Source organism: Passer montanus, unplaced genomic scaffold, assembly GCF_014805655.1.
Source record: "Passer montanus isolate IOZ18808 unplaced genomic scaffold, ASM1480565v1 scaffold223, whole genome shotgun sequence".
NCBI lineage: Eukaryota > Metazoa > Chordata > Aves > Passeriformes > Passeridae > Passer > Passer montanus.
The window spans coordinates 170,182-184,198 of NW_024366849.1; the positions used below are offsets into that span (position 1 = coordinate 170,182).

At 52.1% G+C, this 14,017-nt stretch overlaps 2 protein-coding genes across 6 annotated transcripts in view; one reads left to right on the forward strand and one right to left on the reverse strand.

Annotated features, from left to right (window-relative positions):
- Positions 1-3,974, forward strand: part of COPG2 (COPI coat complex subunit gamma 2) — a 29,438-nt gene extending 25,464 nt beyond the window's left edge. For all 4 annotated transcript variants that reach the window (XM_039710099.1, XM_039710100.1, XM_039710098.1 and 1 more), the window contains 4 exons: positions 446-543; positions 1,735-1,873; positions 1,981-2,079; positions 3,560-3,974. In XM_039710099.1, coding sequence (XP_039566033.1) covers positions 446-543; positions 1,735-1,873; positions 1,981-2,079; positions 3,560-3,690 — 467 coding nt within the window. In that variant the 3' untranslated portion in view covers positions 3,691-3,974. The remainder of the gene's footprint in view (positions 1-445; positions 544-1,734; positions 1,874-1,980; positions 2,080-3,559) is intronic.
- MEST lies at positions 3,912-13,710 on the reverse strand. 2 transcript variants are annotated; one of them, XM_039710105.1, is made up of 11 exons: positions 13,486-13,710; positions 12,693-12,772; positions 12,220-12,297; positions 11,703-11,839; positions 10,580-10,638; positions 9,379-9,419; positions 7,087-7,157; positions 6,323-6,424; positions 5,651-5,727; positions 5,175-5,238; positions 3,912-4,790 (listed from the first exon to the last, which is right to left on the reverse strand). In XM_039710105.1, the coding sequence occupies exons 1-11, from the start codon at positions 13,637-13,639 to the stop codon at positions 4,673-4,675; spliced, it is 981 nt and encodes a 326-aa protein (XP_039566039.1). In that variant the 5' UTR covers positions 13,640-13,710; the 3' UTR covers positions 3,912-4,672. The 2 variants fall into 2 exon arrangements, with proteins under 2 accessions (XP_039566039.1, XP_039566038.1); XM_039710104.1 differs by lacking the exon at positions 7,087-7,157 and adding an exon at positions 9,135-9,205 and having other exon boundaries at positions 13,486-13,709.
- Between the last annotated feature and the right edge of the window lie 307 nt (positions 13,711-14,017).

The following is a 14,017-nucleotide window of genomic DNA, read 5'->3' on the forward strand; positions in this document are numbered from 1 at the left end:
AGGAATAAATTTTTTCTTGGATGTAAAACTTCCCTTTCTTTTCTTATTCTCACTTAAGCACCACTGGGTTTGCAGTTATTTAATGTGACTTATCAGTGGAGTGGATTTTTAAGTTATTTTAATACCAGGGAAGATTAAAAATAATCTGAGTTTGCTATACTGTGGGTTTGGATGATATTCCATTTGTCAGAAATCCTCATGGGATTTTTCCTGGTGCCTGCTGCTGGATTTCATGGCAGCATTTGGAATCATTTGTTACCCCTGGGACTCTCCTGAGCTCCTCCTTTGGCCTTTATTTTAAAATCAAAGGAAAAAATGACATTAAAGCACTCTGTCCTGGCCACATCTGTATTTCTGGGGCAAAACTGCAGTCTGGTTTTTTGGGAAGAGAAGGTTCCAGCAGAGGAATCTTGCCCAGATCTCAGGATTTTGTGTCTCTTGCCAGTTGCTTGTACCTTCAGCTGCACCATGAGGTTCACGGTGCGGGACTGCGACCCCAGCACGGGGGTGCCAGAGGAGGATGGCTATGAGGATGAGTACGTGGTGAGTCCAGCCTCTGCTCCCTGTTCCCCCCATTCTATTTGGGATAAATGTGACCATTGGGTCAAGTTTGCTCTCAATTCTGAAGCCAAGCAATGTGCCTGAAACAGCAAAATGCTGTAAAAATGTCATTTTTAGATCCTTCCCTAAAAGTTCGTTTCTGTCAAAGTTTTAGTGCACTGTGGAATTGAATTAGTGGGGACAGAGAAGAGGGAAAGAAGAAATAACTCCCATTGTTTATTTTCAGAATTGTGCTGCCATCTTTCCACCCCAAACATTTGGATTTTTGTTAATTAGTGATAGGATACAGTTGGATTTCAGGAAGTATTGGAGGAAATAAAGGTTCCTTCTGGAGAGAGCTGGGGGTGCTCACCTGGAGAGGAGAAGGCTCCAGGGAGAGCTTCCAGCACATTGCAGGGGCTCCAGGAGAGCTGCAGAGGGACTGGGGACAAGGGACAGGAGCCAGGGAATGGCTGCCAGTGCCAGAGGGCAGCCATGGATGGGATCTTGGCCATGAGGAATTGCTGGCTGGGCTGGAATTGCCAGAGCAGCTGGGGCTGCCCCTGATCCCTGCAGTGCCCAAGGAAGGGTTGGAGCAGCCTGGGACAGGGGAGGTGTCCCTGGAATGAGCTCTGAGGTCCCTTCCCACCCAAACTGCTCTGGGATTCTGGGATTTGGGACACTCAGAATCCATCCCCAGGGATTTTTATGGAAAATGGCGATGGAAAAGAGAGGAAAAGGGAAGGGAGACCCTTCATGGTTTCCTGAGATTCCCAGTGAAGCCCCTGGGTCCATGAATGTCCTGGAGAGGAGATGGATCCAATGTCAGGCTGGGAGAGCTGGGAATGTTCCCTGGAGAAGGGAAGGCTCCAGGGAGAGCTTCCAGCACATTCCAGGGGCTCCAGGAGAGCTGCACAGGGCTTTGACCCATCAAGTGATGGCCTCATTTCCTGCTCTCTTTAGTCTCACAGATGTTTTGTGTAAATATTTTTAAGGATTACAGATAAATAAAGAAATACTATTTATTTATTCATCATAAATACTATTTCCCCTCTTTTTAGAAGCTATCATTATATATCTCCTGGAATTAAAACCAGGCATTGTCTTGGCAAAATGCTGTGGGCTCTTTTTCCCTTTCCAAGGTGAGCATTATTTTCACAACTGGCCTGAAAATTTCCCTTTTTTTCCTCCCAGCTGGAAGACTTGGAGGTGACAGTGGCTGATCATCTCCAGAAGGTTCTGAAGCCCAACTTTGCTGCTGCCTGGGAAGAGGTGGGAGATGACTTTGAGAAAGAAGAAACCTTTGCACTCAGCTCCATCAAAACCCTGGATGGTGAGACAATCCCTCATTTATTGATCACCCACCTGCCTCAATGGGGTTTGATTTAGTGTAATAAATAATTACCTGGAGTGATTTTCTTCTTCACTCTCTGAATGCAGAAGCTGTCAATAACATCATCAAGTTCCTGGGCATGCAGCCCTGTGAGAGGTCAGATAAAGTGCCAGAAAACAAAAATTCTCACACCCTCTACTTGGCTGGTAAGTGTTCCTGCTGCTGAATTTCATGTTTCCATGTCCCCAAGGATTTTTCTAAATGAAGGGAAATGGTTTAGGAGATCCTGCTGTTATTTTGGGATTTTTTTTTCTCTGTAGAAAGAGTTTTTTTTCTCTGAAGTGACCCAGTTGGTTCTAACTTGGAGATCTCTGTCTTGGGTGTGCTCAGGCCAAGCTTTTGGAATGGGGGAATTCCACCTGTGGGAATGGTGGAGAATCTCTGACTGGGGAGCTTCCAGAGCAGACAGAATGAAATCCCTTAAAAGCCTGAGCTTGTCTCAGAAGGGTCTGGGAGGGTCTTGTTCTCAAGTTCCTGTTGCTGAAGACACATCCTGAGTTGCCCTGCAGCACCCACAGCTTCTCCTGGAATCATGGGATGGTTTAGGTGGGAAAAGCCCTCTGAGGTCATTGGGTCCAACCATTCCCAGCACTGCCAGGGCCACCACTGCCCCTGTCCCCATGTGCCACATCCACATGGGTTTTAAATCCCTGCAGGGATGGGGATTCCCCACTGCCCTGGGCAGCTGTGCCAGGGCTGGACAACCCCTTTCCAGGAGGAATTTCCCCAAAATCCCCCCCGAGCTGCCCTGGCCCAGCCTGAGGCCGTTCCCTCTCTCCTGTCCCTGTTCCCTGGAGCACAGCCCGACCCCCCCGGCTGTCCCCTCCTGCCAGGGACTTGTGCAGAGGTTGGGTCCAACCATTCCCAGCACGGCCAGGGCCACCACTGCCCCTGTCCCCGTGTGCCACATCCACATGGATTTTAAATCCCTGCAGGGATGGGGATTCCCCACTGCCCTGGGCAGCTGTGCCAGGGCTGGACAACCCCTTTCCAGGAGGAATTTCCCCAAAATCCCCCCCGAGCTGCCCTGGCCCAGCCTGAGGCCGTTCCCTCTCTCCTGTCCCTGTTCCCTGGAGCACAGCCCGACCCCCCCGGCTGTCCCCTCCTGCCAGGGACTTGTGCAGAGCCACCAGGGCCCCTGAGCCTCCTTTGCTCCAGGCTCAGCCCCTGCCCAGCTCCCTCAGCCCCTCCTGCTTCTCCAGACCCTTCCCAGCTCCCTCAGCACCTCCTGCTTCTCCAGACCCTGCCCAGCTCCCTCAGCTTTTCCTGCTTCTCCAGCCCCTTCCCAGCTCCCTCAGCCTCTCCAGACCCTTCCCAGCTCCATTCCCTGGACCTGCTCCAGCCCCTCCAGGTCTCTCCTGCCCACAGCTGTCCCCAGGATTCCAGGCTGTCCCTCAGGGAACATCATCCTGTCATTCTGTGGCAGTCCCTGCCCTGAGGCCGTGCCCACGCGGGGGCTGGCACAGCCCAGGTGCCATTGGCCTCTTGCCCACCTGGGGATGTCCAACCCTTGTCACCAGCACCCCCAGGGCCTGTCCCAGCTTTCCATGGGGTGTGAGCCACGAGCAGAGCCTGCCTGGACCCCTGAGCCTCTCTGAGTGCCCTCTCCCTGCTGCTGTGTGCCAGGTGTGTACAGAGGTGGCTGTGACGTGCTGCTCAGGTCCAGGCTGGCGCTTGGGGACGGTGTGACCATGCAGGTGACAGTCAGGAGCAAGGACGAGGCGTCCGTCGATGTCATCCTGGCTTCCGTGGGCTGAGGCTCCCAGCAGTGCAGCTCCTGCAGCTGCCCCCTTTTCCTGGCTGTCCTTCTGCATGGCAGTTTTATTCCTCAGTTTGGGAAATCTTTTCTATGATGTCCTTTAGTGGCTGGCTGGTACTGAGCCATGGCCACGTCCCTTCCCTCGTTGTCACACCACTCCTGCCTAACTTGTGGCATCTCAACCAGGGGAGGTAAAAGATGGGAGAAAACTGAATCAGATTTTTGTCAAAATTGCTTTTTATTAACAGAAAATAAACACTGGTTCAAGTGGTGGAATTCATATGAATTGCTGTTAATAAAATAGATTTTTTTTGTTCTAATTCTGTCTGCTCCTGTACAGAAAAAATATCCCATAATGGCTGTTTATTAAGCAAAACCCCCTTATTCCTAAAGGGATGCTATTAAATTCCCAACATCAGCAGCTGAAAACCACCCCAAACCTCCACATTTGCAGTATTTTTGTGACTGTCTCTTCTTCCACACAGAAAAATCAATGTACAGAGAGAGATTAAACTCCATCTCTTGAGGCAGATTCAGTTCTCTGAGCTTTATGTCAGGTAATATAATAACCAAACCTCAGGGCAGCCTTTTCCTGGGCTCAGACTGGGAAAAATCCCATATGGAAAACTGGGGAGGGAGGGGGATGGAGGGATTTTGTGAGGGAACTTCTGCCTCTCCCTGCTGATGAAGTGGTTGTTTCTTCCCAAGCCAGGGCGATGAGGGAAGTTAGAAATTCTGATTTCATGTTAATTTAAACCTCTGCTGAGTTCAGCTGGACAAGAAGGAGAGTGCAGGGCTGGAAGAGCTGTCAGAATCCTGCTTTCCCCCTCATTTTTCCAGCTCTCCAAGGATTTAACTCAGTTTGGCAGCCCAGGATGAGGGTGTGAGCACAGTGTTGGATTTGGGAGAGAAAATCAATATTTTTTTCCTGCCCCCAAAGCCTGACTCTGGGCCAAGAGTGAGAACTGAGCTGCAGCAGCTCAGAAGGAGTTGATGAAGTTCAGGTAGGCATTCAGAAATCCCAGGGGATCCTCCAGCTGGGGATAGTGGCTGATGTGCTCATCCAGAACAGACACTGTGGACATGGGCAGCACCTTCCTGGTGGGAAAACACAGCAAGGCTCAAGCACAGGAACTGCTGCACACTCAGCCAGGATTGTGCCCATTTTTGGGATAAAAAAAGCCTGGAGCAGCTCCATCTGACCCCATCCAAGTGCTGCATTTCCTTCAGGTTAGTTTGGAGGAGGAGACTTCCTCAGGAAACATCCCTGTGTGGTTTTGAAATGGGTCATGACTGAAAATTTTCATTTTCATGACTGAAAATGCAGAACCAATTTCCAAACTGCTCTGACTGAACCACCTGGCTGTGCAGGTGCCAGTGGGAATTAAAAACACTCTCCTTGAGGATGGAATTGGAGGAATAGCCAGGAAAAATATCCCTTGGAATGAAGCCCCAGCTGCACATTCCCTTTTTTTGTCTTACTTGTAAAGCTGGAGGAACTCTGGGTGTGGATTCACGGGGTCCAGGGGCCCGTAGATGAGATGCACTGCAAGGGAAGCACACACAGAGCTTTTATAGCCATAAATGAATGGATTCATTAATTAGAACATCCCCAAGGAGACCTTCAGGAGTGTTCCCTCCTCACACAAAGCTTGGGAAGCTTCCAGTCGAGCACTGAACAAAACAGCTCTGGCTGGGCTTTTGCTGGGCTGCCCTGGGGTCAATCCAGCCTCCAACCCCCAAATTTTTCCCTGGTTCAAACTTTTTGGATAAAAAGCTCCTCAACTTCCCTGGAGCAGCACTTGGAGAACCAGCTGTGAACCAGGGAATGTTATCTCTGCTGCCAAACTGGATTTGAGCTCAGGATAACGAGAGGCCGATGAGTGGAAAGGAGCCTGGAAGTGAGGGGGGGCAATTCCCAAAAATCCCAAGCAGTAAAGGGATGGATTCCTACTCACGTGGGACTGAGGTAGACATCAAAGCCCCAACCCAGCGCTCTCTGTGCTTCTTCCTCTGGTTTATGTACTGCAAAATACTGAAGGAAAAGTTTTTGTTAGGCAGTAGATGCTGCCCAGGCTGGAATTTGCTCCTGGGGCTGTGGCCACATGAAATCCAGGTGGGATCTGCATCTCCTGTGGGAATCCAGCACCACACCATCATCCCTGGCCTCAGGGACTCTGTTCTCCCACTGGGGGAAGGGAGGATGAGGAGCTGAACTCAACCACCAGCACAAGAGCTTTCCGAGAGCCACAAACTGCAAGAAACACGTCCTTCCAAAATTGCCAAGCTGAAGATTCGGGATTGGGACTTCTGGGAATGGCCCTGAAGGTTCAAATCCAGAGGTAAATCTTTCCTGGGTCTGCTCAAATACCTGCCACAGACTGAGCTCCAAACCCCCACCAAAATCCAAACCCTTGACTTCCAAAGGAAAAAAAATCCACATCTCAGATCCAGCTCCAACCTTGCATCATCCCAGAGAATCCCAACTCCACCCCGCTCTTCCCAGGCTCTTTTTTGGGATGTAATGGTGGTCCCAGACTCCAAAATGAGCAGCTGGAAGTTCTGGAGAGGCTGGCTGAGCTCTGGAAGCTCAGAGCAGCTGTGACATGCAGGAATTCACGCCGAGGTACCTGTCCATGACGAGATTCCCGTCGTTATTGCGCACTGCCGTCCACATATCCCAGAATTCCGCCTGCGAGGGCTGAGTGTAGGGCCCAAAAACTGCCCTGAGCCTGCAAAAACAGGGAATTTGGGGAGACATGGCAGCAGCTCGCTCAGGGAACCACTCAAAAACTACTAGAGGGCAAAAAATTCCAGCACTTCCCATTTCCACATGAAAACTCCAAGTGCCGAGATGTTCTCCAAATAAGTTGGGCTAAGTGTTGGATGGCCTCAAAGGGCTTTTTTGGGGAAAAAATGGGTTTTTAACACTGGTAAAAATATAAAAAAATTGATTGTGCAGGGGCTTTGTTTCCTCTGAAATGTGTAATTCCAGCACTTGTGGAGAAGAGGATTCCAGGGAAAAGTTGTTTGGTTTATTTTTAAACTGAAGTTCTTGGCCAGTGTGCAGAGGGAATGGTCCAGATGTGAGTCCCACCTCTCCAGGGGCACTGCCAGGGAATCTGCTCCTGCCGAACCCCTGATTTATGGAATCATGGAATGGTTTGGGTTGGAAGGGAATTGAAGGATCATTCACTCCCACTCTCCCAGGGTGCTCCAAGCTGCCCTTGGACACTTCCAGGGATGCTGGGGCAGCCCCAGCTGCTCTGGGAATTCTATTCCAGGCTCTCCCCACCCTCCCAGCCAAGAATTCCTTCTCATTCCTGCATTTCCCCTTTCCCACCTGGTTCACATCCTTGTGGATCGTGCCCAGCACCCCCCAGACCCCACTCACCCTCCGGAGAAGAAGAAGAAGTTCATCAGCCGCAGGAGGAGGGGGGACAGCAGCCCCCCATCCTTGAGGAGCTTGGGAAGAAGGGAGAAAGGAGGGAGCACAGCTCGGCATGGGACACACGGATCAATCCATGGAGAGCTGTTCCCATGAGGCCTGGAGGTGTCCATGGGGTGTGACAGCAGCGCTCCAAGGGGTGTTCATTTGGCATTTTGGGATTCATAGGACTGGAGAGGGGAGCACTCACCTGCTGGATGAAGCGGGGGTGGTTTGTTTCGGGAAAAATCCCTGGAAGGGCAGCAGAGAACGGAGCTGTAAGGCTGGGAGGGTTTTGCTGCACATCTCCCAGGTTGTCCCTGTTCATGGTGCCATGAGAGTGGCCCAGGGAGCCCCAGGATTCATGCCCCTGCTTAATAACAGCACCTTGACTGCAGTCCTTGGGATGTGGGTGATGGAGATGGGAAAACCAATCCATCCCATGGATCCCCATCCCACAGATACCAATCCCATGGAACCCTATCCCATGGATCCCCTTCCCATGGGTTCCCATCCCATGGAACCCTATCTCATAGATCCAAATCCCATGGATCCCCATCCCATGGGTTCCCATTCCATGGAACCCCATCCCATGGGTTCCCATCGTATGGGTTCCCATCGTATGGGTTCCTATCCCATGGATACCAATCCCCTGGATCACATCCCATAGATCCCCATCCCATGGAACCCCATCCCGTGGATCTCCATCCCATGGATCCCCATCCCATGCGCTCCCATTCCATGGATCCCCATCCCATGCGTTCCCATCCCCTGGATCCAAATCCCATGGATCCCTATCCCATGGAACCCCATCCAATGCATTGCATTCCCATGGGTTCCCATTCTATGGAACTCCATCCCATGGATCCCCATCCCATGAATCCCCATTCCATGGATCCTATCCCATGCGTTCCCATCCCATGGATCCCCATCCAGTGGATCCCCATCCCATGGAACCTCATCCCATGGATCCTATCCCATGCGTTCCCATCCCATGGATCCAAATTCCATGGATCCCTATTCCATGGAACCCCATCAAATGCATTCTCATTCCATGGGTTCCTATCCAATGGATCCCCTGCCCATGGAACTCCATCCCATGGAACTCCATCCCATGGGTTCCCATTCCATAGAACCCCATCCCATGGATCCCTATCCCATGGGTCCCCATCCCATGGATCCAAATCCCATGGATCCCCATCCCATGGATCCCAATCCTATGGGTTCCCATCCCATAGGTCCCCATCCCATAGGTCCCCATCCCATGGATCCCAATCCCATGGATCCCATCCCATGGCTTCCCATTCCATGGAACCCCATCCCATGGGTTCCCATCGTATGGGTTCCCATCGTATGGGTTCCTATCCCATGGATACCAATCCCCTGGATCACATCCCATAGATCCCCATCCCATGGAACCCCATCCCGTGGATCTCCATCCCATGGATCCCCATCCCATGCGCTCCCATTCCATGGATCCCCATCCCATGCGTTCCCATCCCCTGGATCCAAATCCCATGGATCCCTATCCCATGGAACCCCATCCAATGCATTGCATTCCCATGGGTTCCCATTCTATGGAACTCCATCCCATGGATCCCCATCCCATGAATCCCCATTCCATGGATCCAGGATTCCAGGGAAAAGTTGTTTGGTTTATTTTTAAACTGAAGTTCTTGGCCAGTGTGCAGAGGGAATGGTCCAGATGTGAGTCCCACCTCTCCAGGGGCACTGCCAGGGAATCTGCTCCTGCCGAACCCCTGATTTATGGAATCATGGAATGGTTTGGGTTGGAAGGGAATTGAAGGATCATTCACTCCCACTCTCCCAGGGTGCTCCAAGCTGGCCTTGGACACTTCCAGGGATCCAGGGGCAGCCCCAGCTGCTCTGGGAATTCTATTCCAGGCTCTCCCCACCCTCCCAGCCAAGAATTCCTTCTCATTCCTGCATTTCCCCTTTCCCACCTGGTTCACATCCTTGTGGATCGTGCCCAGCACCCCCCAGACCCCACTCACCCTCCGGAGAAGAAGAAGAAGTTCATCAGCCGCAGGAGGAGGGGGGACAGCAGCCCCCCATCCTTGAGGAGCTTGGGAAGAAGGGAGAAAGGAGGGAGCACAGCTCGGCATGGGACACACGGATCAATCCATGGAGAGCTGTTCCCATGAGGCCTGGAGGTGTCCATGGGGTGTGACAGCAGCGCTCCAAGGGGTGTTCATTTGGCATTTTGGGATTCATAGGACTGGAGAGGGGAGCACTCACCTGCTGGATGAAGCGGGGGTGGTTTGTTTCGGGAAAAATCCCTGGAAGGGCAGCAGAGAACGGAGCTGTAAGGCTGGGAGGGGTTTGCTGCACATCTCCCAGGTTGTCCCTGTTCATGGTGCCATGAGAGTGGCCCAGGGAGCCCCAGGATTCATGCCCCTGCTTAATAACAGCACCTTGACTGCAATCCTTGGGATGTGGGTGATGGAGATGGGAAAACCAATCCATCCCATGGATCCCCATCCCACAGATACCAATCCCATGGAACCCTATCCCATGGATCCCCTTCCCATGGGTTCCCATCCCATGGAACCCTATCTCATAGATCCAAATCCCATGGATCCCCATCCCATGGATCCCAATCCTATGGGTTCCCATCCCATAGGTCCCCATCCCATAGGTCCCCATCCCATGGATCCCAATCCCATGGATCCCATCCCATGGCTTCCCATTCCATGGAACCCCATCCCATGGGTTCCCATCGTATGGGTTCCCATCCTATGGGTTCCTATCCCATGGATCCAAATCCCATGGATCCCTATCCCATGGAACCCCATCCAATGCATTGCATTCCCATGGGTTCCCATTCTATGGAACTCCATCCCATGGATCCCCATCCCATGAATCCCCATTCCATGGATCCCATCCCATGGATCCCTATCCAGTGGATCCCCATCCAGTGAATCCCCATCCCATGGATCCTCATCCCATGGATCCTATCCCATGCGTTCCCATCCCATGGATCCAAATTCCATGGATCCCTATTCCATGGAACCCCATCAAATGCATTCTCATTCCATGGGTTCCTATCCAATGGATCCCCTGCCCATGGAACCCCATCCCATGGAACTCCATCCCATGGGTTCCCATTCCATAGAACCCCATCCCATGGATCCCTATCCCATGGGTCCCCATCCCATGGATCCAAATCCCATGGATCCCCATCCAGTGGATACCAATCCCATGGATCCCCATCCCATGGATCCCCATCCTGTGGAACTCGATCCGATGGGTTCCCATCCCATGGATCCCCATCCCCTGGATCCCATCCCATGGATCCCCATCCCCTGGATCCCCATCCTATGGAACCCCATCCCCTGGATCCCATCCCATGGATCCCATCCCATGGAACCCCATCCCATGGATCCCCATCCCCTGGATCCCATCGCATGGATCCCATCCCACCCTGGACAAACCTCACCTCCGTTGGACAAGCAGAGGCTGTTGATCAGGATGCTGCCAGTTTTGTTGTGCTCATACCTGGGGACAGCAGGGAAGAGGGTGAAACACAACCAAACCTCTCCAGGCTCCGAGAAACGACCGAGCAGGAGCTCAAGTTGTGTCATTGATCATCAAATTGTGTCATCTGTCATCAAACTGTGTCATCGATCATCAAATTGTGTCATCTGTCATCACATTGTGTCATTGATCATCAAATTGTGTCATTGATCATCAAATTGTGTCATTGATCATCAAATTGTGTCATTGATCATCAAATTGTGTCATCTGTCATCAAACTGTGTCATCGATCATCAAATTGTGTCATCTGTCATCAAACTGTGTCATTGATCATCAAATTGTGTCATTGATCATCAAACTGTCTCATTGATCATCAAATTGTGTCATTGATCATCAAATTGTGTCATTGATCATCATACTGTGTCATTGATCATCAGATTGTGTCATCGATCATCAAATTGTGTCATTGATCATCAAATTGTGTCATCTGTCATCACATTGTGTCATTGATCATCAAACTGTGTCATTGATCATCAAACTGTGTCATCTGTCATCAAATTGTGTCATTGATCATCAAATTGTGTCATTGATCATCAGATTGTGTCATCGATCATCAAATGGTGTCATCGATCATCAAATTGTGTCACTGATCATCATACTGTGTCATCGATCATCAAATTGTGTCATCTGTCATCAGATTGTGTCATCGATCATCAAACTGTCATTGATCATCAAACTGTGTCATCGATCATCAAATTGTGTCATCTGTCATCAAATTGTGTCATTGATCATCAAACTGTGTCATCGATCATCAAATTGTGTAATCGATCATCATACTGTGTCAGTGATCATCAGATTTTGTCATTGATCATCAGATTGTGTCATCAATCATCAAACTGTCATTGATCATCAAATTGTGTCATTGATCATCTCCATTTCCCTTGGGAACTGGATGGGTGGAAGCCTTGGATGCGCCCCAAGACACCTCAGGCACAAGGAAAAGGGAATTCTGCACCCCATCTCCCACCCATCTGCTGGAAATCATCTTGGTGGGGACAGCCAAGGGCAGGAGGGGCGGCAGGCACCTGTGGAGCAGCTCCTGGGCCACCGTGTCCCCGTAGTCGTGGGACAGCAGGTTGATGCGCTGGTGCCGCAGCCCGAGGTGCCGCAGCAGCCCCTCCACGATGGTGGCCTGCTCGAAGATGGAGTAGCCATGGGGCCTCTGCAAAAGGGGGAGAGGGGTCCCAGTGAGAGCCTGACCCCGCAGACCCCAGGAGAAACGCCCCAAGGGAGGAATGTGGAGCTATGGAACGTGGAAAGAGCAGCTTGTGAGCGCGGACCCAGCGCGTGGGGTGTCCTGTGGTGTCCACAAGGCCATGGGAGCACTGTCCATGCTCCAGAGGGGTCAAGGTGCATTTTGGAGTCCCACCAAACCCATCCACCACAAACCTCCCCTATCCCTTGCACTGTTGTAATGACTTATCCCTTTCCCAGAGATAAATGGGAGCAGAAAAGACAATTTTTCTCCTGGATGGCAAAAACCAATTTTCTGGAGTGTTGGCTTGAAAGCAACCATGAAAATCCTCATGCCAGGGTACTCACAGGCTTGTCACTGAATCCAAATCCGAGGAAATCCAGGGCAATCACCCGGTGGAAGCGCTGGGTCAGCCCTTCCCAGATCTGGGAAGAGGAGAAATGCATTGAAAAAGCATCCGGTGGGAGCAGAGGATGGAAACATCTGCAGGGATGAGCTGCCATGGATGGACGTGCTCCCCCCCACCACCCCAGAGAACATTCCAGCTCCAAGGAAACAGCAGCAGGTCAAAATTCCCCAACAAACAGCCACGCCATCCTCCAAAAAAGCCAAGGAATTGTTGTGGCTGTTTTCCTGTGGGATGTGGAAGGAGCTTGGATGTCACGCTGGGAGAGGAACAAGGTGACATCCTGGAGCACGGTGGTTCCTCCAGCAGGAATCAGGAGTTCTCCTCTGGAGCATGGCCCAGCCCTGCTGTGCTGCCTGCTCATCCCCAGGAGCTGAAAATCCTGGGATTTGCTGTCAGCTCCAGCCCCCTCACCTTGCTCCAGTCGTGGCTGGACGTTGGGAAGCCGTGCAGGAGCACCACGACGTCCGAGCTGCCCACGGCGCCGCTGGAATCTGCGGGGACAACGGGACACCCCGGAGTCAGCCCCTCCCAAAATTCCTCCCCTCTAGGATGGGAATCACTCATCCCACTGGGAATCCACCTCTCCTCATGCTCCCCAAAACCCAGGATGGGTTTGGGTCCCACCACAGCTTCCCTTCGGAAACTCACCAGCCAATTTCAAATCGATTGATTTTAAATCAATTGATAAAGGGATTTAATTAGCCCAAATTAATTCCAGCAGCAGCATCTGTGCTGCTGCAGAAAGGGTTTCCAGTGTCTTTTCCATGTTGGCATCCACTGGAGGATCTTGGGATCCTTCCCACCAAGGAACAACTACCGACTTTCCCCAGTTCTGACCCATCCCTGGTGGATCCACATGGCAAAATCCAGGAGGGATTTGTCACCCCCAGCCCAGGTTTAAAATCCAGGAGGGATTTGTCACCCCCGGCCCAGGTTTAAAATCCAGGAGGGATTTGTCACCCCCAGCCCAGGTTTAAAATCCAGGAGGGATTTCTCACCCCCTGGCCCAGGTAAAATCCAGGAGGGATTTGTCACCCCCAGCCCAGGTTTAAAATCCAGGAGGGATTTCTCACCCCCTGGCCCAGGTAAAATCCAGGAGGGATTTGTCACCCCCGGCCCAGGATTAAAATCCAGGAGGGATTTGTCACCCCCGGCCCAGGTTTAGGACCGTCCCTGTGGCCACGAGGGATGGTGGCTGTGTCACCTCTGTAGAAGATGCTCAGGTCCTTGTAGGTGAAGAAGCTGCCGGAGGATTTCCAGGAGCGCAGCGCCGGGGAGAGCTGCGGGGCCGGGACGTGCAGGTACACGGCCAGGAGGGGCACGGCCAGCAGTGCCACCTGCAGCCACCGCTCCCTCATCCTGCGGGAGCCGCGGCACGGCGCGGTCAGCCCGGCCTGCCCGGCTCCCCAGAACGGCCCATCAACCACCTCCTGTCCCCAGAACGGCCCATAAACCACCTCCTGTCCCCTGAACGGCCCATAAACCACCTCATGTCCCCAGAACTCCCCATAAACCACCTCCTGTCCCCAGAACTCCCCATAAACCACCTCCTGTCCCCACAACTCCCCATAAACCCCCTCCACGTCCCCAGAACTCCCCATAAACCACCTCCATGTCCCCAGAACTCCCCATAAACCACCTCCATGTCCCCAGAACGCCCCATAAACCACCTCCACGTCCCCAGAACTTCCCAGGACCCACCGCAGCATCCCCAGAACTTCCCCTTTCCCAGAGCC